The sequence below is a fragment of the Bufo gargarizans genome, chromosome 3, assembly GCF_014858855.1.
Source record: "Bufo gargarizans isolate SCDJY-AF-19 chromosome 3, ASM1485885v1, whole genome shotgun sequence".
In the NCBI taxonomy this organism is placed as follows: domain Eukaryota; kingdom Metazoa; phylum Chordata; class Amphibia; order Anura; family Bufonidae; genus Bufo; species Bufo gargarizans.
In genome coordinates, this window is record NC_058082.1 from 5,224,044 (window position 1) to 5,250,712 (window position 26,669).

General features: G+C 46.2%; 1 protein-coding gene across 6 annotated transcripts in view; it reads left to right on the plus strand.

The window, feature by feature from the left end:
- LOC122932527 (NACHT, LRR and PYD domains-containing protein 12-like) overlaps window positions 1-26,669 on the plus strand; it is a 343,399-nt gene that overhangs the window by 246,985 nt on the left and 69,745 nt on the right. For 5 of the 6 annotated variants that reach the window (XM_044286994.1, XM_044286995.1, XM_044286997.1 and 2 more), the window contains 2 exons: window positions 1,461-1,631; window positions 26,241-26,411. In XM_044286994.1, the coding sequence (XP_044142929.1) occupies window positions 1,461-1,631; window positions 26,241-26,411 (342 nt within the window). The remainder of the gene's footprint in view (window positions 1-1,460; window positions 1,632-26,240; window positions 26,412-26,669) is intronic. The other variant, XM_044286999.1, reaches the window with a different exon arrangement.

Below are 26,669 nucleotides of genomic sequence, written 5' to 3' on the forward strand. Positions count from 1 at the left end.
ACACATCCGCTCTACACTGTACTGCTCTGTAATACCAAACACATCCGCTCTACACTGTACTGCTCTGTAATACCAAACACATACACTATACACTGTACTGCTCTGTAATACCAAACACATCCTCTATACACTGTACTGCACTGTAATACCAAACACATCCACTATACACTGTACTGCTCTGTAATACCAAACACATCCACTATACACTGTACTGCTCTGTACTTGGTGAGCTGTGAGGAGGTGGCAGCGCTCTCCTGAGCTTCGGTGAGTACAGCTGGGAGGTGCCAGGAGTCGGACCCCCACAGATCTCATATTAATGACGTGTCCTGGGGACATCAATATCCAGTTCCTGGATAACCCCTTTACATTCTTCAGCAGACCCCTATATGATAACATAAAGGTTCTGATGATCCCTTTAACACATCAGTTGATGAAAACACAATCAGTAATGTCCTTCATGTCTGAGAAGAGCAGCGCTATCAGTAATACCTGTCCCCGCTGTATAACACATAATGGGAGCAGTGACCCCCTCCCCGGATAACACACAGGTAAGTGTTCCCGGACTGACCTCATCAGAACCTGCATTGTGCCTCCACATGGAGGAGGTGTCATATGTCCTGAGAGACATCTGGAGGGACAGGAAGGACACATCTGCTTCTATGGGGCGGATTATGGGTCTGAGCAACTCCCAGGTTATACAGAGCTGTAATATGTACATGAGCCCTTACCGCCATAGAGCGCTCATCTCTGCCTGTGCTACATTACAGCTGTATGGCGGTATTATTACTGATGACCCCGGCTGTAATTTACTCAGAATGGAGACGATTACTGCTCGTTATCAATAAGTAATCAATACCAGCAGAATCCAGAGAAACCCTGAATGTAGTGTAATGTCTACTAATAATCCATCCCCCAAATAACTGACTGAGCGAGGGCCACATGTGTCCTGTAGTAATGTGAGGAGGAGAACGGGGGCCACAATAGATGGTGGAGGAAGGAGAATGGAGGCCACAGGGACCACAATAGATGAGGGAGGAAGGAGAATGGAGGCCACAGACTGAGGGCCACAATAGATGGAGGAAGGAGAATGGAGGCCACAGGGGCCACAGACTGAGGGCCACAGATGACGGAGGAAGGAGAGCTCTCAGCAGCTGATGACGCTGACACAAGTTCCTCCAGCTTTATGACTATTGTACATTCATGTGCTGCCATCATAACTGATTTATGACATGCCATAAAGTGAGGACACTCCTCAGGGTTCTGGATTTCTAGGACATGGACATATCATACAGCTGCCGCCATTCCTGACATCCACCACACACAAGAGGCGGCTTCTAGTGATGACATTTATGGATTTTACTAACAGCCGGGGACATTTTCTCTCCACAGTCACAATCTACAGACTTTATACTGACGCTCTGTGGACGCCTCACCCACATCTCATCTTCTTATTCTTACAGATTGGGCGGTAATGGTCTACCAGACACTTCCTGCATCCAGTTGGCATCTGGAATAAGGAATAACCCGTCCCTGAAGATACTGGACCTGTCTCGTAACGATCTGTCTGGTCCTCACTTCAGTGACTTGATGGAGGCTCTGTCCAGTCCGGCCTGCAGGATAGAGACATTACTGTGAGTATAAGAGATGTGTACAGGACGGGACATGTGGGGCACACGTTATACATGGAGCTTATTCTATTTTATGCTCCGCACCATTGTTATGTCTATGAGATAAACTGCTGACCGCTCCTTGATATGTGACATCTACTAATGTCTGACTAATGCCCCAGGTCTAGTGGTGTCAGCGCCCACCGCCCCCCTTACCTGCGCCCCTGATGTCGGCACAGTCTGTATAGAAGCGTCATCTGCAGCAAATTTATCATTTCTCTCCACATCACTGAGATTTTACCTTTCTAAGATTTTACCTTTTCTAAGTTCTATTCCTGTCCTCGAAATGGAGAAGAATAGGACGTTTTATGTTTTTCGAGACCACAGGACAGACTCCAGGGTGTGGGGGGCACACGGTGTAATGTCCGCACGTCTTGTGGCCCCGATGAGATTAATGGGTCTACATCAGATCCGCAGATCGGCTGCAGACTGAGACTACGGTCGTGTGCATGAGGCGCAAGATGGAGGTTTAATGGCTCCATTTAATTTACCAGAACTTGTATGGAAAACACCGGAAAACATTCTTTTTGGGGCTACAATTCCTCCATTTTTTTATGTTGTGTTTTTACGGTGTTGCCGGTGTGCCAAAACTGACCTGACGCCCCTATCCTGAGGATCGGTACAATCACAGCAATACCACATTTATATGGTTTCTATTATATTTTACTATTTTTAAAGTAATAAAAACCTTTGATAAATCTGAATGTCCTTCCCGGCCGTATCCTGACCCCATGGCCGCTTTCTATCTCCATCTACAGGGCGGAGGCTGGTTTTTGCCGGGCGAGCTGTAGTTTTTATTGCTGCCATTTTGGGTCACAAATAACTTTTTGATCTTTTTATTTTCTTATTATTTTCAGGAGGTGAAGTGACCAAAAACGGGACAATCACTTGTACATTTTAATAGTTCGGACATTTTCGGATGCGGCGACACCAATTATATTTATTTTTTATTCTTTCTTTTTAGATGTAAAATTGGGAAAAGGGGAGATTAGAATTAGTATTTTTTTAAAGATTTTTTAGTTTTTTCTCTTGTAACTGTAATAGTAACTGTAATGCACTTTCTATGCAGTGGATGAGAACAGACAGAACGCGATGGCGCCTGCGGTTTATATGGCGACTATACGGAGTTCTGTATGTCTCCGTTCCTGCACTGACCCGCGGGGTGCGGACAGACAAGGGTATATGAGGAAACACAGGGAAATCTATGGACACGTGAGCGGTCCACGGAGGACACGGACAGATCACTGGCGTGTTAATCCGCCCGTACGGGGTCAGAACTCAGCCGCACTTCAGAAATGTTTTACATGTTTTATAAGTAGTCACTAAAAAAAAACCTAAAAAACGCAGCAACATCAGCAGGTGACAGAACAGATTTTGTCCGTTTTCAGCCGCGTTTCTCTCTGGACGTCTGTGAAATGTTTTTTCTCTATAGTGAAAGATGTAAAACCGCCAGATCTCCAGCACGCCGCGCTGCTGAAAAGAGGCAGAAAAAACACATAATTAGAAAAACTCCAGGAATAAAACTCTTCTGTCTGATACTTTCCATAGACCTTTACTGCAAAAATCACCAAACGTCAGAAATCACCAGTAAAAGCTGTGTGTGACCGCGGCCTCTGGAGGGCGCTGCAGATTGCAGTTTGTGGCCGCCTGTGATCTCGTATGTATCGGCATGTAAAGCTGGAGGCTTCAGCAGCATTCTGCGTGCTGTCCGCCTGCCACGTGTCACAGTATAAAGCCGCACATCACAACCTACATTGTGCCACGTCTATAACCACACGTGACATCATCACATATCGGGCTCCAGTAGAGAACGCTTCCCTTCATCTGTATCACTATTAGTGCCCCATCATTTCCTCTATTAGGCTGGCCCTGAAGGGGTTAAAGCATCTGATGCGCTACACTGTGATGTGGCATGACGAGTGCAGTATGTGGCGGTACTTTATATTGTAGTATAGGCAGGGCCGCCATCAAAGGGGTAAAGCCGGGGGGGCCCGGCCGGTCCCGAGCCATTTTTTTTTTTTTTTTGTGTCAATGTGTTAACTTTAAAATCAGTGCTCATTTCTTTACTATCTTACACTGACTCCGGTAACAGGCGGTGCAGGCGTGTGATGTCAGTGAGTCAAAGAGATGAGCGCTGATTTAAAGTTACTGTCTGCAGGATACCGATTACAGTTTATAAATGTATACTACTGTGAGCGCGGGAAGGGGATCACTGTTATAGGGAGGGGGATCCGTGGATGACACTTATGGGGGCGATCTGTGGATGACACTGTTATGGAGGGGGATCTGTGCACTGTTAGGGGGAGGGGGATCTGTGGATGACACTGTTATGGAGGGTGATCTGTGGATGACATATAGCATAAGATGCTATATACGGTATGTGCCATCCACAGATCCCCTCCATAACAGTGCCATCCACAGATCCCCTCCATAACAGTGCCATCCACAGATCCCCTCCATAACAGTGCCATCCACAGATCCCCTCCATAACAGTGCCATCCACAGATCCCCTCCATAACAGTGCCATCCACAGATCCCCTCCATTACAGTGCAATCCACAGATCCCCTCCATAACAGTGCCTTTCACAGATCCCCTCCATAACAGTGCCATCCACAGATCCCCTCCATAAGTGTCATCCACAGATCCCCCATAATAGTTTCATACACAGATCTCCCGCATAATAGTGCCATCCACAGATCCCCCCATAATAGTGTCATCCACAGATCCCCCCATAATAGTGTCATCCACAGATCCCCCCATAATAGTGTCATCCACAGAACACTGTTATGGAGGGGGATCTGTGGATGACATTGTCATGGGGTGGATCTGTGGATGACACATATAGCATAAGATGCTATATACGGTATGTATCATCCACAGATCCCCATGACAGTGCCATCCACAGATCCCCCTCCATAACGGTGCCATCCTCAGATCCCCCTCCATAACGGTGCCATCCACAGATCCCCCTCCATAACTGTGCCATCCACAGATCCCCCTCCATAACGGTGCCATCCACAGATCCCCCTCCATAACAGTGCCATCCACAGATCCCCCTCCATAACAGTGTCATCCACAGATCCCCCATAACAGTGTCATCCAAAGATCCCCATAACAGTGTCATCCACAGATCCCCATAACAGTGTCATCCACAGATTTCCCATAACAGTGTGTCATCCACAGATTTCCCATAACAGTGTGTCATCCACAGATTTCCCATAACAGTGTGTCATCCACAGATTTCCCATAACAGTGTGTCATCCACAGATTTCCCATAACAGTGTGTCATCCACAGATTTCCCATAACAGTGTGTCATCCACAGATTTCCCATAACAGTGTGTCATCCACAGATTTCCCATAACAGTGTGTCATCCACAGATTTCCCATAACAGTGTGTCATCCACAGATTTCCCATAACAGTGTGTCATCCACAGATTTCCCATAACAGTGTGTCATCCACAGATTTCCCATAACAGTGTGTCATCCACAGATTTCCCATAACAGTGTGTCATCCACAGATTTCCCATAACAGTGTGTCATCCACAGATTTCCCATAACAGTGTGTCATCCACAGATTTCCCATAACAGTGTGTCATCCACAGATTTCCCATAACAGTGTGTCATCCACAGATTTCCCATAACAGTGTGTCATCCACAGATTTCCCATAACAGTGTGTCATCCACAGATTTCCCATAACAGTGTGTCATCCACAGATTTCCCATAACAGTGTGTCATCCACAGATTTCCCATAACAGTGTGTCATCCACAGATTTCCCATAACAGTGTGTCATCCACAGATTTCCCATAACAGTGTGTCATCCACAGATTTCCCATAACAGTGTGTCATCCACAGATTTCCCATAACAGTGTGTCATCCACAGATTTCCCATAACAGTGTGTCATCCACAGATTTCCCATAACAGTGTGTCATCCACAGATTTCCCATAACAGTGTGTCATCCACAGATTTCCCATAACAGTGTGTCATCCACAGATTTCCCATAACAGTGTGTCATCCACAGATTTCCATAACAGTGTGTCATCCACAGATTTCCCATAACAGTGTGTCATCCACAGATTTCCCATAACAGTGTGTCATCCCCAGATTTCCCATAACAGTGTGTCATCCACAGATTTCCCATAACAGTGTGTCATCCACAGATTTCCCATAACCAGTGTGTCATCCACAGATTTCCCATAACAGTGTGTCATCCACAGATTTCCCATAACAGTGTGTCATCCACAGATTTCCCATAACAGTGTGTCATCCACAGATTTCCCATAACAGTGTGTCATCCACAGATTTCCCATAACAGGGTGTCATCCACAGATTTCCCATAACAGTGTGTCATCCACAGATTTCCCATAACAGTGTGTCATCCACAGATTTCCCATAACAGTGTGTCATCCACAGATTTCCCATAACAGTGTGTCATCCACAGATTTCCCATAACAGTGTGTCATCCACAGATTTCCCATAACAGTGTGTCATCCACAGATTTCCCATAACAGTGTGTCATCCACAGATTTCCCATAACAGTGTGTCATCCACAGAGTTCCCATAACAGTGTGTCATCCCAGATTCCATAACAGTGTGTCATCCACAGATTTCCCATAACAGTGTGTCATCCACAGATTTCCCATAACAGTGTGTCATCCACAGATTTCCCATAACAGTGTGTCATCCACAGATTTCCCATAACAGTGTGTCATCCACAGATTTCCCATAACAGTGTGTCATCCACAGATTTCCCATAACAGTGTGTCATCCACAGATTTCCCATAACAGTGTGTCATCCACAGATTTCCCATAACAGTGTGTCATCCACAGATTTCCCATAAACAGTGTGTCATCCACAGATTCCCATAAACAGTGTGTCATCCACAGATTTCCCATAACAGTGTGTCATCCACAGATTTCCCATAACAGTGTGTCATCCACAGATTTCCCATAACAGTGTGTCATCCACAGATTTTCCCATAACAGTGTGTCATCCACAGATTTCCCATAACATGTAATTCAAGTGTCATCACAGATTTCCCATAACAGTGTGTCATCCACAGATTTCCCATAACAGTGTGTCATCCACAGATTTCCCATAACAGTGTGTCATCCACAGATTTCCCATAACAGTGTGTCATCCACAGATTTCCATAACAGTGTGTCATCCACAGATTTCCCATAACAGTGTGTCATCCACAGATTTCCCATAACAGTGTGTCATCCACAGATTTCCCATAACAGTGTGTCATCCACAGATTTCCCATAACAGTGTGTCATCCACAGATTTCCCATAACAGTGTGTCATCCACAGATTTCCCATAACAGTGTGTCATCCACAGATTTCCCATAACAGTGTGTCATCCACAGATTTCCCATAACAGTGTGTCATCCACAGATTTCCCATAACAGTGTGTCATCCACAGATTTCCCATAACAGTGTGTCATCCACAGATTTCCCATAACAGTGTGTCATCCACAGATTTCCCATAACAGTGTGTCATCCACAGATTTCCCATAAACAGTGTGTCATCCACAGATTTCCCATAACAGTGTGTCATCCACAGATTTCCCATAACAGTGTGTCATCCACAGATTTCCCATAACAGTGTGTCATCCACAGATTTCCCATAACAGTGTGTCATCCACAGATTTCCCATAACAGTGTGTCATCCACAGATTTCCCATAACAGTGTGTCATCCACAGATTTCCCATAACAGTGTGTCATCCACAGATTTCCCATAACAGTGTGTCATCCACAGATTTCCCATAACAGTGTGTCATCCACAGATTTCCCATAACAGTGTGTCATCCACAGATTTCCCATAACAGTGTGTCATCCACAGATTTCCCATAACAGTGTGTCATCCACAGATTTCCCATAACAGTGTGTCATCCACAGATTTCCCATAACAGTGTGTCATCCACAGATTTCCCATAACAGTGTGTCATCCACAGATTTCCCATAACAGTGTGTCATCCACAGATTTCCCATAACAGTGTGTCATCCACAGATTTCCCATAACAGTGTGTCATCCACAGATTTCCCATAACAGTGTGTCATCCACAGATTTCCCATAACAGTGTGTCATCCACAGATTTCCCATAACAGTGTGTCATCCACAGATTTCCCATAACAGTGTGTCATCCACAGATTTCCCATAACAGTGTGTCATCCACAGATTTCCCATAACAGTGTGTCATCCACAGATTTCCCATAACAGTGTGTCATCCACAGATTTCCCATAACAGTGTGTCATCCACAGATTTCCCATAACAGTGTGTCATCCACAGATTTCCCATAACAGTGTGTCATCCACAGATTTCCCATAACAGTGTGTCATCCACAGATTTCCCATAACAGTGTGTCATCCACAGATTTCCCATAACAGTGTGTCATCCACAGATTTCCCATAACAGTGTGTCATCCACAGATTCCCATAACAGTGTGTCATCCACAGATTTCCCATAACAGTGTGTCATCCACAGATTTCCCATAACAGTGTGTCATCCACAGATTTCCCATAACAGTGTGTCATCCACAGATTTCCCATAACAGTGTGTCATCCACAGATTTCCCATAACAGTGTGTCATCCACAGATTTCCCATAACAGTGTGTCATCCACAGATTTCCCATAACAGTGTGTCATCCACAGATTTCCCATAACAGTGTGTCATCCACAGATTTCCCATAACAGTGTGTCATCCACAGATTTCCCATAACAGTGTGTCATCCACAGATTTCCCATAACAGTGTGTCATCCACAGATTTCCCATAACAGTGTGTCATCCACAGATTTCCCATAACAGTGTGTCATCCACAGATTTCCCATAACAGTGTGTCATCCACAGATTTCCCATAACAGTGTGTCATCCACAGATTTCCCATAACAGTGTGTCATCCACAGATTTCCCATAACAGTGTGTCATCCACAGATTTCCCATAACAGTGTGTCATCCACAGATTTCCCATAACAGTGTGTCATCCACAGATTTCCCATAACAGTGTGTCATCCACAGATTTCCCATAACAGTGTGTCATCCACAGATTTCCCATAACAGTGTGTCATCCACAGATTTCCCATAACAGTGTGTCATCCACAGATTTCCCATAACAGTGTGTCATCCACAGATTTCCCATAACAGTGTGTCATCCACAGATTTCCCATAACAGTGTGTCATCCACAGATTTCCCATAACAGTGTGTCATCCACAGATTTCCCATAACAGTGTGTCATCCACAGATTTCCCATAACAGTGTGTCATCCACAGATTTCCCATAACAGTGTGTCATCCACAGATTTCCCATAACAGTGTGTCATCCACAGATTTCCCATAACAGTGTGTCATCCACAGATTTCCCATAACAGTGTGTCATCCACAGATTTCCCATAACAGTGTGTCATCCACAGATTTCCCATAACAGTGTGTCATCCACAGATTTCCCATAACAGTGTGTCATCCACAGATTTCCCATAACAGTGTGTCATCCACAGATTTCCCATAACAGTGTGTCATCCACAGATTTCCCATAACAGTGTGTCATCCACAGATTTCCCATAACAGTGTGTCATCCACAGATTTCCCATAACAGTGTGTCATCCACAGATTTCCCATAACAGTGTGTCATCCACAGATTTCCCATAACAGTGTGTCATCCACAGATTTCCCATAACAGTGTGTCATCCACAGATTTCCCATAACAGTGTGTCATCCACAGATTTCCCATAACAGTGTGTCATCCACAGATTTCCCATAACAGTGTGTCATCCACAGATTTCCCATAACAGTGTGTCATCCACAGATTTCCCATAACAGTGTGTCATCCACAGATCCCCCATAACAGTGTGTCATCCACAGATTTCCCATAACAGTGTGTCATCCACAGATCCCCCATAACAGTGCCTGGAGCATACCTGCTGATAAACACACCTAGGCCACCACCAGTCAAGGTAAAAACTTACAGTTGTCAATAATGTAATGTAGTGTAGGGGGTCATGTAATGTTTTGAGGCCAAAATGGCACAGATGACCACCAAGAATATCAAAAATTAGCTGGTCAAGTAAAATGTTGCATAAAACAATCATTAAATAGGTGGCCGACAAAAAGGTGCGGGTTAAAGGGTGTGGTCAATGGGCTGAGTCAAGGGGGGCGGCAAAATTAGCTTTCGCCTGGGGGAGGGGTTGGGGGGCCCAGGCCTTGAGCTGTGTAAGGGGCCCCAAAATTTCTGATGGCAGCCCTGAGTATAGGTATAATATACGGCTTAGATGATATCTCCTGCTACATGAGTCTGTGTGCGCCACCTAGTGGTTGTCAGGTGACCTGCGGCTGCCGAGGGTTTTCCTGACATTTCCTGATATTGTCTTGATATCATGAGAAACTGGAGACCTTAACCACTTCCCGCCACGCTAACGCCGAAAGGCGTCATCGCGGCGGCTCTCCCAGGCTACACTAACGCCGATTGGCGTCATCTCGCGTGAGCCGAGATTTCCTGTGAACGCGCGCACACAGGCACGCGCGTTCACAGGATCGGAAGGTAAGCGAGTGGATCTCCAGCCTGCCAGCGGTGATCGTTCGCTGTCAGGCTGGAGATGTGATTTTTTTTTTAACCCCTAACAGGTATATTAGACGCTGTTTTGATAACAGCGTCTAATATACCTGCTACCTGGTCCTCTGGTGGTCCCTTTTGTTTGGATCGACCACCAGAGGACACAGGCAGCTCAGTAATATGTAGCACCAAACACCACTACACTACACCCCCCCCCCTGTCACTTATTAACCCCTTATTAACCCCTGATCACCCCATATAGACTCCCTGATCACCCCCCTGTCATTGATCACCCCCTTGTAAGGCTCCATTCAGACGTCCGCATGATTTTTACGGATCCACTGATACATGGATCGGATCCGCAAAACACATACGGACGTCTGAATGGAGCCTTACAGGGGGGTGATCAATGATGGGGGTGATCACCCCATATAGACTCCCTGATCACTCCCCTGTAAGGCTGCATTCAGATGTCCGTATGTTTTTTACGGATCCACGGATACATGGATCGGATCCGCAAAACACATACAGACGTCTGAATGGAGCCTTACAGGGGGGTGATCACCCAATATAGACTCCCTGATCACCCCCCTGTCATTGATCACCCCCCTGTCATTGATCACCCCCCTGTAAGGCTCCATTCAGATGTCCGTATGTTTTTTACGGATACATGGATCGGATCCGCAAAACACATACGGACATCTGAATGGAGCCTTATAGGGGGGTGATCAATGACAGGGGGGTGATCACCCCATATAGACTCCCTGATCACCCCCCTGTCATTGATCACCCCCCTGTCATTGATCACCCCCCTGTAAGGCTCCATTCAGATGTCCGTATGTTTTTTACGGATACATGGATCGGATCCGCAAAACACATACGGACATCTGAATGGAGCCTTATAGGGGGGTGATCAATGACAGGGGGGTGATCACCCCATATAGACTCCTGGATCACCCCCCTGTGATTGATCACCCCCCTGTCATTGATCACCCCCCTGTAAGGCTCCATTCAGATGTCCGTATGTTTTTTACGGATCCACGGATACATGGATCGGATCCGCAAAACACATACGGACATCTGAATGGAGCCTTATAGGGGGGTGATCAATGACAGGGGGGGGTGATAACCCCATATAGACTCTCTGATCACCCCCCTGTCACTGATCACCCCCCTGTCATTGATCACCCCCCTGTAAGGCTCCATTCACACATTTTTTTGGCCCAAGTTAGCGGAAATTATTATTTTTTTTACTTACAAAGTCTCATATTCCACTAACTTGTGTCAAAAAATAAAATCTCACATGAACTCACCATACCCCTCACGGTATCCAAATGCGTAAAAATTTTTAGACATTTATATTCCAGACTTCTTCTCACGCTTTAGGGCCCCTAGAATGCCAGGGCAGTATAAATACCCCACATGTGACCCCATTTCGGAAAGAAGACACCCCAAGGTATTCCGTGAGGGGCATATTGAGTCCATGAAAGATTGAAATTTTTGTCCCAAGTTAGCGGAAAGGGAGACTTTGTGAGAAAAATATATATCAATTTCCGCTAACTTGTGCAAAAATAAAATAATCTATGAACTCGCCATGCCCCTCATTGAATACCTTGGGGTGTCTTCTTTCCAAAATGGGGCCACATGTGGGGTATTTATACTGCCCTGGCATTTTAGGGGCCCTAAAGCGTGAGAAGAAGTCTGGGATCCAAATGTCTAAAAATGCCCTCCTAAAAGGAATGTGGGCCCCTTTGCGCATCTAGGCTGCAAAAAAGTGTCACACATCTGGTATCGCCGTACTCAGGAGAAGTTGGGCAATGTGTTTTGGGGTTTCATTTTACATATACCCATGCTGGGTGAGATAAATATCTTGGTCAAATGCCAACTTTATATAAAAAATGGGAAAAGTTGTCTTTTGCCGAGATATTTCTCTCACCCAGCATGAGTATATGTAAAAAGACACCCCAAAACACATTGCCCAACTTCTCCTGAATACGGCGATACCACATGTGACACTTTTTTGCAGCCTAGGTGGGCAAAGTGGCCCACATTCCAAAAAGCACCTTTAGGATTTCACAGGTCATTTACCTACTTACCACACATTAGGGCCCCTAGAATGCCAGGGCAGTATAACTACCCCACAAGTGACCCCATTTTGAAAAGAAGACACCCCAAGGTATTCCGTGAGGGGCATGGCGAGTTTCTATTTTATTTATTTTTTGTCACAAGTTAGCGGAAAATTATTATTATTTTTTTTTGGTTTTTTTTTTACAAAGTCTCATATTCCACTAACTTGTGACAAAAAATAAAAACTTCCATGAACTCACTATGCCCATCACGAAATACCTGGGGGTGTCTTCTTTCCAAAATGGGGTAACTTGTGGGGTAGTTATACTGCCCTGGCATTTTAGGGGCCCGAATGCGTGAGAAGTGGTTTGAAATCAAAATCTGTAAAAAAATGTCCGGTGAAATCCGAAAGGTGCTCTTTGGAATGTGGGCCCCTTTGCCCACCTAGGCTGCAAAAAAGTGTCACACATGTGGTATCACCGTACTCAGGAGAAGTTGGGCAATGTGTTTTGGGGTGTCATTTTACATATACCCATGCTGGGTGAGATAAATATCTTGGTCAAATGCCAACTTTGTATAAAAAAAAAATGGGAAAAGTTGTCTTTTGCCAAGATATTTCTCTCACCCAGCATGGGTATATGTAAAATGACAGCCCAAAACACATTGCCCAACTTCTCCTGAGTACGGCAATACCACATGTGTGACACTTTTTTGCAGCCTAGGTGGGCAAAGGGGCCCACATTCCAAAGAGCCCCTTTCGGATTTCACCGGCCATTTTTTACAGATTTTGATTTCAAAGTACTTTGCACGCATTTTGGCCCCTAGAATGCCAGGGCAGTATAACTACCCCACAAGTGACCCCATTTCGGAAAGAAGACACCCCAAGGTATTTCGTGATGTTTTTATTTTTTGTCACAAGTTAGTGGAATATGAGACTTTGTAAGAAAAAAAATCAAAAAAAAATCATCATTTTCCGCTGGGGTCATTTGTGGGGTTTTTCTACTGTCTGGGCATTGTAGAACCTCAGGAAACATGACAGGTGCTCAGAAAGTCAGAGCGGCTTCAAAAAGCGGAAATTCACATTTTTGTACCATAGTTTGTAAATGCTATAACTTTTACCCAAACCATTTTTTTTTTTTACCCAAACATTTTTCTTTTATCAAAGACATGTAGAACAATAAATTTAGAGAAAAATGTATATATGGATGTCGTTTTTTTTGCAAAATTTTACAACTGAAAGTGAAAAATTTCATTTTTTTGCAAAAAAATCGTTAAATTTCGATTAATAACAAAAAAAGTAAAAATGTCAGCAGCAATGAAATACCACCAAATGAAAGCTCTATTAGTGAGAAGAAAAGGAGGTAAAATTCATTTGGGTGGTAAGTTGCATGACCGAGCAATAAACCGCTAAAGTTGTGGAGTGCCGATTTGGAAAAAAGGGCCTGGTCACTAGGGGGGTATAAACCTGTGGTCCTTAAGTGGTTAAAGAGGACCTTTCACCTGGAAAAACATTGTGAACTAAGTATCCTGACCGACACAGCGGCGCCCAGGGATCTCACTGCACTTACTATTTTCCCTGGGCGCCGCTCCGTTCTCCCGTTATGTCCTCCGGTATCTTCGCTCAGTAGGTTATAGTAGGCGGAGACTTAGGACTCTTGGTTATAGTGGGCGGAGTCTGCCCTTGTTCTGCTGGGCGTCTCCTCCTCCTAGGCTGTAGCGCTGGCCAATCGCAGCGCAGAGCTCACAGCCTGGGAGTTTTTTTTCTCCCAGGCTGTGAGCTGTGCGCTGCGATTGGCCAGCGCTACAGCCTAGGAGGAGGAGACGCCCAGCAGAACAAGGGCAGACTCCGCCTACTATAACCAAGTCCCCAAACATACCGGAGGGCATAACGGGAGAACAGAGCGGCGCCCAGGCATAATATTAAGTGCACTGAGATCCCTGGGCGCTGCTGTATATGTCAGGATACTTAATTCACAATGTTTTTCCAGGTGAAAGGTCCTCTTTAACACAAGGGTGGACATATCCATCTATTAGTATTACATGAGCAGCGAGTCGGCGGTATTATCATCTGTACAACATATAGTATTGTAGTGTCCCACTAGGTAAATGTGGGCACTACACAAAGGTCAACATGGCCATTGTAATTGATATGATGTTTTATGCATATTTTCCTGTTTATCTGTTTATTAGGCCTGTTAGGGTGTAGTTCCTCCTCCTAGACAGTAGAGGGAGCTAGGGAACCCCTAATATATATAGTTAGGCCCAGACAGGAAGGGGTAGTGTAGTCCAGGAGACTAGTGAGTGCAGTCTGGCCAGCCTGAGGTTCTTGAGCCATAGTTAGCTCAGAAGATTGACACCAGGAGAAGGGTTTGCCTCCTGAGAAACTAAGTTCCCATAACCAAGCAGAGCCGAGCCAGTATTCCAGCTAGACAAGAGAGCTGAAGGGCAAAATGATTTTACCTAAAGCAAGGATAAATACCTGAGGAAGTTTGCTACCAAAGATAAAGCCAGCATTAGGGCATACGATACAGCCAGGAGTTCTGAGGAATAGTGCAGCCTGGTCTGTGCGTGTTGTTTTTACCCTCTGAGTGTCTTGCAAGAACATTGTACCTGCCATTATTGTGAAAGCCTGATTATACCTGCTGCTGACATATGGAACTTTACCAAAGACTGTACAAAGTTAAATGTTTCCATTAAAGTAAGTTTTGGTCCACCACAACAAGGTGTTCCTCAGTTATTACTAGGGGTGCACCGAAATTCCGTCGGCCGAAAATGGGCCTAATCCATTTCGGCCGATATTGGTACATATCGGCAGAAAATATGGTTGGTTATATACGATCGGGCGGCCGGCCGGCGGCGCCCCTCATGCTGTGCCTGCTGTGTCTGCTCCGTGCTACTGCTGTTGTTAGTGTAGCGTGGCCGAGCTCTGTTCGTTCCGCGGTACAGGAGCTTTTGTTTCACTTAGTGTGCACTTCCTTTCAGTCCGGCCGGTTACAAGAAACAAATGCTCCTGTACCGCGGACCGAACAGAGCTCGGCCACGCTACACAGGCTACACTAGAGGTGACAAAGGAGGGGGAGGGGGGGGGTGTGTAAAATGAGAGTGACAAGGGGGTGTGTAAAATGAGAGTGACAAGGGGGTGTGTAAAATGAGAGTGACAAGGGGGTGTGTAAAATGAGAGTGACAAGGGAGGGGGGGTAGAATGAGAGTGACAAGGGGGGGGGAGTAGAATGAGAGTGACAAGGGAGGGGGTAGAATGAGAGTGACAAGGGGGGTAGAATGAGAGTGACAAGGGAGGGGGTAGAATGAGAGTGACAAGGGAGGGGGGGTAGAATAAGAGTGACAAGGGAGGGGGGGTAGAATAAGAGTGACAAGGGAGGGGGGGGAATGAGAGTGACAAGGGAGGGAGGGGGTGGAAGAGAGTGACAAAGGAGGGAGGGGGAGAGTGACAAGGGAGGGGGGGGAGAGTGAAATTTTTTTTTAAATAACCACTTTGGGTGGCATTGTGTGTATAATATCTATGTATCTGTTTAACTTTATATTTTAATTCACTTTCCTTTTTTTTTACTTAAAAAAAAGTATTTTAAAAGTATTTGGGCAAAAAGGCAGTTTCGGTTTCGGTTTTCGGTCAAGGGCATCCTGAATTTTCGGTTTCAGTTTCGGACGAGAATTTTCATTTCGGTGCACCCCTAAGTTATTACCACTATCAATCGGTGTGCCACCGTTACAGGCACTGGCGTCACGAATCCTAAAGGGACCTTGCCCCAGGCACATTAAACACCTGCTACATCCAGGGCACCTCATCCACCATCAGGCCTGGTCCCTATATACAGAGAGTGCCCCAGAGGACCCCTGTGCCAGCCTCTCCATCACTGCTGTACGTCTGGCCAGGGTCCCCCTACACCAAAGAAAAGTGGGAGACACACATAAAATATATGTAATTTATTAAGACATTATCACATAACAAACAATATATGAGACATAAGGCACAAGTGTACAGGAGGGGGGGAGACCTCATGTAAGGGGGTCAGATACAACCTCTCTCCCAAACACCCAGCTGGCAGGGAAAAGATGTCACAGCCCTAGGTATACATCAGCATGAACATTGTGAGAACTGTAGGTTCACTCAGAGTAACATGTACTGGTATGTATGTCGCATGCACAGAAAGATGAAAGAAAAAATGTACAAATAGCACAAGGCAAACTAGCCCACCCAAAGACCTGGGATGGCCGCATAAGGTATGCACATAGCCATTGAACTGTACAATACAGACAGAGGCAAGTGTGCCAAGTGCAGGTGGTAATAGAAGAATTGTAACAACTAACTGAGCCAATCAACAAAACATGTATCACCCATGATATGCTGGACCCAGAGCGTGTGACCAAAGGCTGCACCTCGACGTACGTTTCACCTGGAGAGGATTCGTCACGAACCTACAGTTCTCACAATGTTCATGCTGATGTAGACCTAGGGCTGTGACATCTCTTTCCCTGCCAGCTGGGTGTTTGGGAGAGAGGTTGTATCTGACCCCCTTACATGAGGTCTCCCCCCCTCCTGTACACTTGTGCCTCATGTCTCATATATTGTTTGTTATGTGATCAGGTCTTAATAAATTACATATATTTTATGTGTGTGTCTCCCACTTTTCTTTGGCGTTATTGGTTTTGTTTTTGGGTTGGCTCAGTATATTATACTAGACCCCAGTGTTATCTACACATTATATGTGAGTTTTTTCTTATAGGTTGGTCTAACAGGGTCCCCCTACAAACTGTGAGCAACCCAGAGCAACCCTCGTATGCCTATTAACCGTGACCTCACATCGCAATACCCTGCAGGTCTGCGTACTGCAGTATTATATGTCATATACTGGATTTTTATAAGACGCACCCCAGGTTTAGACAACGGAAAATAAGAAAACGTATTTTCTAGATCCTCTATGAAGGGAATGTGGTTTAGTGAAGTGGAGGCGTCGAGGTCCGGAACTTCAGGTGTAACAACCAGCGATGGTGCATGTGGTCCCCTCATTAATGTACCTCCAAATAAATGTGTCTCCTGTCATGGCTCTGTGGTGTCCGGCCACGCTGCTTCTCCTGTAGGTTATTTTAAAGTATTTATGTGCGACACACAGTTCTGGTACACAGACAGCTCTGCCATACACACATACAGCTCTGCTACACCCATGCAGTTCTGTTACACACATACAGCTCTGCTACACATACACACTTAGCATCTTTACTGAAAACTCACATCTCCCTACACCAGTGTCGGCTGTACAGTCTTCCTGCTCTGGCTCCTCCTATTTATGACATCATCAAAGGTCCTTAAGCTGTAGTTTTCATCTCCTTTCAGTACAGTGCAGGATCTTCCTCGCCCATGCGCTGAACGGATGGTTCTCCTGCTTCCCGCCTCTCACTGATCAGGCTGATCTGTATGTGCGCTCTGCCTGATCACTAATGAAGCAGTCAGGGTCTGGCCGTGCTGGATCTCCCTGACTGCTGTTTATAAGACACTTTTAGTAAGATTTCTTTTTACTAAAAGGGCGTCTTATAAATTGTCAAATACGGTAAGTCTGATTTTCAGTGATGTGGTCCCGGTCATAGGACAGAACTGCTGAAAAGTATCTACAAACTGGATTCCTTAAAAAGTTGGGACACTATACAAATCGTGAATAAATACTGAATGCAATGATGTGGAGGCGCCAACTTCTAATATTTTATTCAGAATAGAACATAAATCACGGAACAAAAGTTTAAACTGAGAAAATTTACCATTTTAAGTGAAAAATATGTTGAATCAGAATTTCATGGTGTCAACAAATCCCCAAAAAGTTGGGACAAGGCCATTTTCACCACTGTGTGGCATCTCCCCTTCTTCTTACAACACTCAACAGACGTCTGGGGACCGAGGAGACCAGTTTCTCAAGTTTAGAAATAGGAATGCTCTCCCATTCTTGTCTAATACAGGCCTCTAACTGTTCCATCGTCTTGGGCCTTCTTTGTTGCACCTTCCTCTTTATGATGCGCCAAATGTTCTCTATAGGAGAAAGATCTGGACTGCAGACCGGCCATTTCAGTACCCGGATCCTTCTCCTACGCAGCCATGATGTTGTGATTGATGCAGAATGTGGTCTGGCATTATCTTGTTGAAAAATGCAGAGTCTTCCCTGAAAGAGATGACGTCTGGATGGGAGCATGCGTTGTTCTAGAACCTGAATATATTTTTCTGCATTGATGGTGCCTTTCCAGACATGCAAGCTGCCCATGCCACACGCACTCATGCCACCCCATACCATCAGAGATGCAGGCTTCTGAACTGAGCGCTGATAACAACTTGGGTTGTCCTTGTCCTCTTTGGTCCGGATGACATGGCGTCCCAGATTTCCAAAAAGAACTTCGAATCGTGACTCGTCTGACCACAGAACCGTCTTCCATTTTGCCACACTCCATTTTAAATGATCCCTGGCCCAGTGAAAACGCCTGAGCTTGTGGTTCTTGCTTAGAAATGGCTTCTTCTTTGCACTGTACAGTTTCAGCTGGCAGCGGCAGATGGCACGGTGGATTGTGGTCACTGACAACGGTTTCTGGAAGTATTCCTGAGCCCATTCTGGGATTTCCTTTACAGTAGCATTCCTGTTTGTGGTGCAGTGTCCTTTAAGGGCCCGGAGATCACGGGCATCCAGTATGGTTTTACGGCCTTGACCCTTACGCACAGAGATTGTTCCAGATTCTCTGAATCTTCGGATGATGTGATGCACAGTTGATGATGATAGATGCAAAGTCTTTGCAATTTTTCGCTGGTTGACACCTTTCTGATATTGCTCCACTATCTTTCTGCGCAACATTGTGGGAATTGGTGATCCTCTACCCCTCTTGGCTTCTGAGAGACACTGCCGCTCTGAGAAGCTCTTTTTATACCCAATCATGTTGCCAATTGACCTAATTAGTGTTAATTGGTCTTCCAGCTCTTCGTTATGCTCAAAAATACTTTTTCCAGCCTCTTATTGCTACTTGTCCCAACTTTTTGGGGATTTGTTGACACCGTGAAAATTGGAACCAAAGTATTTTTTCTTTAAAATGATACATTTACTCGGATTAAACGTTTGATCCGTCATCTACGTTCTATTGCAAATAAATATTGACATTTGCCATCTCCACATCATCGCATTCAGTTTTTATTCACAATTTGTTTAGTGTCCCAACTTTTTGGGAATCCGGTTTGTACAATGTAAATGTATTCTCTGGGACTTTGATATTGATGGCCTGTCCTCAGGAACAATATCTGACTGGTGGGGGCCCCCGACACCCTGCCTATCAGGTGCTTAAAGAGGCAGCGGCGCTGGATGAGCACTTAGGCGCCAATTTATTAAGACCGACGTTTTACACACCTTTCTTAATAAAGCTCAACAAGAAAATTAAGACTATCACATCCAAAGTCACAGGCAGGGCAGTTTCTAGTGAAATTTACAAACAGGGCGAACATAAAAAAAGCGCCCCCCCCCCCCCCCGATTGTGGGCGGATCTCTGCCGTACCCCATTGTAGTTGATGGGGGCGGCGGGCATTCAGTCTGCAGTGCCGGATCCAGTGTATTCTCAGCTGGAACAGCCTGCCAGAATCTCTAACGCAGTTGTGAAAGTAGCCTAATACGGCCCCACATACCTCTTCCATCCAGTGATGTCTCCTTTGATGTAGATGTTCTCTTTCTTTATCTTCTCCATTCAAACCAGACCGCCATGATGATTTCTTTCAGCCATCTCTTCTCTCTGCAGACAGGGCCGTCTTTGCCGCAGGGCAAAAGGGGCAGCTGCCCTGGGCCCAGTTGCTCCTGGGGGCCCATGAGAGCTCCGTTTCCCGACTCCCATTCACTAGTGGGTATCGCAAGGTTAAAACATTCGGGGCCTGGGCCCCGGATGTTTTGTCCCAGGCCCCGAATGTCCTGCCTGCCTGCTAGATACAACTGTATTGCCGTACACAGAACGGCAATACAATTGAATCTAATACACTGTGAAGAGGCGAAGGACCTTTGGTGACATCACAGGTCATGTGATCAGCAAAACAGGCTGTGATAGGATGACCTGGATGATGTCACCATCATGTGACCAGTGCAGGATTCGACTGGAGTGAAGAGGAGAAGGAGCCTAATGCTGATGTCTGTATATCAGGACTGGAGAGGTAAGTGAAGGGAGAGGCAGAGCAATGCTGGGAGTTGTAGTTATTTAACTGGGATGTATGTTAAGGCTGAAGGGAGGGATGTTATTGACATGGGACTGTATGTGGAAAGTGGATGGGGGGGGGGAATGATGTTTATGTACATGGGACTTAATGTTTTGGCTACGTTCACACTTGCGTTTGGGGATCCGCTTGTGAGATCCATTTCAAGGCTCTCACAAGCAGCCCCAAATGCATCAGTTTAACCCCAATGCATTCTGAATGGATGCGGATCCATTCAGAATGCATTCGTTCAGCTCCGTACGGCCCTCCGTTCCATTTTGGAGGCGGACCCCAAAATGCTGCAAGCAGCGTTTTTGTGTCCGTATGGCCTTGCGGAGCCAAACGGATCCGTCCTGACTTACAATGTAAGTAAATGGGGACGGATCCCTTTGCATTGACACAAAATGGTGCAATTGTAAGCGGATCCGTCCCCCATTGACTTTCAATGTAAGTCAGGACGGATCCGTATTGGGACTTAGGCTACTTTCACACTAGCGTTCGGGGCTCCGTTTGTGAGTTCGGTTTGAAGGCTCTCACAAGTGGCCCCGAACGGATCCGTCCAGCCCTAATGCATTCTGAGTGGATGCAGATCCGCTCAGAATGCATCAGTCTTGCACCGTTCAGCCTCCGCTCCACTCAGCAGGCGGACACCTGAATGATGCTTGCAGCGTTCAGGTGTCCGCCTGGCCGTGCGGAGGCAAACGGATCCGTCCAGACTTACAATGCAAGTCAATGGGGACGGATCCGTTTGAAGTTGACACAATATGGCTCAATTTTCAAACGGATCCGTCCCCCATTGACTTTCAATGTATTCAATGTAAAGTCTGGACGGATCCGTCTGAGCAACTTTCACACTTAGAATTTTTTCTAAACTATAATGCAGACGGATCCGTTCTGAACGGATCCCATCGTCTGCATTATAGGAGCGGATCCATCTGTGCAGACACCAGACGGATCCGCTCTGAACACAAGTGTGAAAGTAGCCTTAGAAATTCAAATCTAATACAAACGGATCGGTCCTGAACGGATGCATTCGTTTGTATTATCGGTGCAGATCCGTCCTGTACAAGTACAGGACAGATCCGCACGAACGCAAGTGTGAAAGTAGCCATAGGGGGTGATGTTTGCATTGGATTATGCGTTGGAGGCGGCTGGGGAGGAGGTGGTGTTATTTACATGGGACTGTATGGTGGAGGGAGGAGTATAACTGCAGGGGGCACTGCAGATCCAGGGGACATTATTGGCGGTCTTATTACTACTGGGGGCTCTATAGGAGGGACTTATAGATCCGCCTTATTTCTACTAACTGCACTATGGGGGCCTTATTACTACTGAGGGGTCTGTAGGGAGCTTTATTACCACTGGGGGAACAATAGGGGGCCTTGTTTCTACTAGGGACTCTGTGAGGGTATTAATAATATGGGAAGGCTCTTCTAATAATGGGGGCATTGTTGAGGAGCATTATCACGGTTGGGGCAGTGTTACTAATGAGGGCATTCTAGAAGGGAATTACTATTGGTGGGACTATGAGGAGCACTATTACTATGGGGGCAGTAATGTTTCTTCAGGATAGTATTTGGGGGTATTGGGGGGGGGGGGCGTAACTAAAGGCTCATGGGCTCCGGTGCAAGAGTTCAGCTTGGACCCCCCTTCTCTCAGTGCTTTGTGTGTCTTCTTATGCGGCACAAGTGTCCTTGGGCCCCTTCATGCTCCTGGGCCCAGTAGCGACTGCTACCTCTGCACCCCCTATAGCTACACTCCTGGGGGGAGGGGGGGGGGGGCACAGCAAGCAGCAGGATAAGACTGTGGGGACTCTAGTTGGGGGATAATGATAGAATGTGAGGAAGCTAAGATGTCTGTGTGTCACACTCTGCAGAGACGAGGCGGCTGAGAGAAGTTGTCCAGACCGAGTGGAGAAGATGATAAAAGAGAAGATGATGACAGAGAGGAGACATCACCTGGAGGCCCTGGACGTGACAGGTAAGTGCTGCTGTATAGCAAGTACAGCAAAGTGCGGGCGGGTGGGGAGGGCGGGATCCAGGGGGCCCAAGTAAATTCTTGCCCAGGGTCCAACCAATATTAAAGACGGCCCTGTCTGCAGAGTTTGACAGACATCTTAGTTTCCTACTTTTCCATCAGCCTCCCACCTTCTCAGCATCCCATCATGCACCCCCAAAACTATACTGCATAACCTGATAAACCCCCTGAAAATACTAGTTACACACAGATAGCGCCCCTTCAATAATTATTGGAACACAATGCGCTAAAAAATAACTGCACCCAGCAAATAGTGTAACCATAATGTCTCCCAAAAACAACTGTGCTAAGCTGATACTGTGCCAGGGTGCGCCAGTGCAAAAAATGCTCCGTTGTGTGTCAGTAAAAAAAGACCAAAAAACAATCTTAGTGCCCCCAGTAGAGCCAATGTCCCCAGAATGCCCTCATGTGTTCCAATTAACCGTACTGTGTGCCACTAGAAAAAACACTTAGTGCCCCTAGTTGAGCTTAGGTGCCCATAGTGCCCCTATAATTTGTGACAGTATAAAATACTCCTATATAGTGCCCCCAGAAGATGCCCCATAGTGCTCCTCCCTTGTCCCCACAGTGTCCTCCATAATGTGCCAGTATAAAATGCCCCTATAGACTGCCCCACATAGATGCCCCCATAATGCTCCTCTCCCCCTTCCCCATAGTGGCACCAAAATGGTTGCCAGTATTAAATGCCCCTATATAATACCCACATAGTGCTCTTCTCCCCCACTTCTCTATAGTGCCCCAATAATGCGTGCCAGTAAATAGGGCCCCCGGTAAATGCCCCCATAGTGCTCATTTACCCCCCACTTCTCCATAGAGCCCCCCATAATGAGTACCAGTATATAGGGCCCCCAGTAGATGTGTCCCCTCTTCTCCATAGTGCCCCCACATATTGTGCCAGTATATTGGGCCCCCATAGTGCTTCCCCTCTTCTCCATAGTGCCCCCCCCATATTGTGCCAGTATATAGGGCCCCAGGAGATGCGTTCTCTCTTCTCCATAGTGCCCCCCATATTGTGCCAGTATATAGGGCCCCCAGTAGATGCGTCCCCTCTTCTCCATAGTGCCCCCCCATATTGTGCCAGTATATACAGTCCCCATAGTGCCCCCCATATTGTGCCAGTATATAGGGCCCCAGGAGATGCGTCCCCTCTTCTCTATAGTGCCCCCCCATATTGTGCCAGTATATACAGTCCCCATAGTGCCCCCCATATTGTGCCAGTATATAGGGCCCCCAGTAGATGCGTCCCCTCTTCTCCATAGTGCCCCCCATATTGTGCCAGTATATACAGTCCCCATAGTGCCCCCCATATTGTGCCAGTATATAGGGCCCCCAGTAGATGCGTCCCATCTTCTCCATAGTGCCCCCCCATATTGTGCCAGTAAATAGGGCCCCCATAGTGCTTTCCCTCTTCTTCATAGTGCCCCCTCCATATTGTGCCAGTATATAGGGCCCCCATCCCCCTTCTTGCCATACTGTACTATAATAAAAACAATAAACACATATACATACTTTATGCGATGACGTCATTGCGCCGCCTGCAACGGCCTCGGATGGGCTACAGGCTTAGTACCTGTAGCCTATCAGAGGAAGGGCCAAGGGAGACGCCTCTCCCCTGCTCCTCCGCACCGTTCATCTGTATCGCTGTCCTGAGGACGGCGATACAGATGAATTTGGAGATGAGCGCTTCCACAATGGAAGCGCTCATCTCCACTCCTGCTGCCTCCAGTCCAGACAGAAAGGGCCCCCCTCCGGCGCTGGGCGCTGCTGACGGCGCCTCCCTCTTCTGTCCTGAGGTATGTGCCCCGTGCGGTCGCACCCCTCGCCCGCCTCTAGCAACGGCCCTGGTCATAGGTGCACATCGTTAAAGCTAGCATGCCGGCAGCTCACCCTAACAGGCTTACGTTAGGCCCAGGCGAGGCAGTTCTATTAGTGTTAGGTACCTATCTGTGGAAACCACCTTGACGCCGGTAGATGGGCCCGACACATGTATGATCAAATATGTGCACAAAGAACTTTTATTTTTCATGTATAGTAGGTATAGTACCACTGTAATCCAGAATAATCCGTAATCCTGGGTTATATTATTAACGTAAATACAGCCGTAAACTGGCGGTAAATCCGTCGAAGTTAGGAATACGTGCTGACCTCTCCTTAACTTCGGGGCATCCATCGCCAGTCCTAAATGTAAGACCGCTACTGAGCCACTGAAACAGGCATAGAAAATGGTAAATGGGACGGGTTTGCCGACCCCTCCCCTCCCCCACCCACTGTAATACCAAACACATCCACTATACACTGTACTGCTCTGTAATACCAAACACATCCACTATACACTGTACTGCTCTGTAATACCAAACACATCCACTATACACTGTACTGCTCTGTAATACCAAACACATCTACTATACACTGTACTGCTCTGTAATACCAAACACATCCACTATACACTGTACTGTTCTGTAATACCAAACACATCCGCTATACACTGTACTGCTCTGTAATACCAAACACATCCACTATACACTGTACTGCTCTGTAATACCAAACACATCCACTATACACTGTACTGCTCTGTAATACCAAACACATCCACTATACACTGTACTGCTCTGTAATACCAAACACATCCACTATACACTGTACTGCTCTGTAATACCAAACACATCCACTATACACTGTACTGCTCTGTAATACCAAACACATCTGCTATACACTGTACTGCTCTGTAATACCAAACACATCTACTATACAATGTACTGCTCTGTAATACCAAACACATCCGCTATACACTGTACTGCTCTGTAATACCAAACACATCCACCATACACTGTACTGCTCTGTAATACCAAACACATGCACTATACACTGTACTGCTCTGTAATACCAAACACATCCACTATACACTGTACTGCTCTGTAATACCAAACACATCCACTATACACTGTACTGCTCTGTAATATCAAACACATCCACTATACACTGTACTGCTCTGTAATACCAAACACATCCACTATACACTGTACTGCTTTGTAATATCAAACACATCTGCTATACACTGTACTGCTCTGTAATACCAAACGCATCCACTATACACTGTACTGCTCTGTAATACCAAACACATCCACTATACACTGTACTGCTCTGTAATACCAAACACATCCGCTATACACTGTACTGCTCTGTACTTGCTGAGCTGTGAGGAGGTGGCAGCGCTCTCCTGAGCTCCGGTGAGTACAGCTGGGAGGTGCCAGGAGTCGGACCCCCACAGATCTTATAATAATGATGTGTCTTGGGGATAGGACATCAATATCCAATTCCTGGATAACCCCTTTAAGTTTTTCAGCAGACCCCTATATGATAACATAAAGGTTCTGATGATCCCTTTAACACATCAGTTGATGAAAACACAATCAGTAATGTCCTTCATGTCTGAGAAGAGCAGCGCTATCAGTAATACCTGCCCCCGCTGTATAACACATAATGGGAGCAGTGACCCCCTCCCCGGATAACACACAGGTAAGTGTTCCCGGACTGACCTCATCAGAACCTGCATTGTGCCTCCACATGGAGGAGGTGTCATATGTCCTGAGAGACATCTGGAGGGACAGGAAAGACACATCTGCTTCTATGGGGCGGATTATGGGTCTGAGCAACTCCCAGGTTATACAGAGCTGTAATATGTAGGTCTCATTTTCTTATTCTTACAGATTGGCTGTTAATTATCTACCAGACACTTCCTGCATCCAGTTGGCATCTGTAATAAGGAATAACCCGTCCCTGAAGATACTGGACCTGTCTCGTAACGATCTGTCTGGTCCTCACTTCAGTGACTTGATGGCGGCTCTGTCCAGTCCGGCCTGCAGGATAGAGACATTACGGTGAGTATAAGAGATGTGTACAGGACGGAGACATGTGGGGCACACGTTATACATGGAGCTTATTCTATTTTATGCTCCGCACCATTGTTATGTCTATGAGATAAACTGCTGACCGCTCCTTGATATGTGACGTCTACTAATGTCTGACTAATGCCCCAGGTCTAGTGGTGTCAGCGCCCACCGCCCCCCTTACCTGCGCCCCTGATGTCGGCACAGTCTGTATAGAAGCGTCATCTGCAGCAGATTTATCATCTTCTC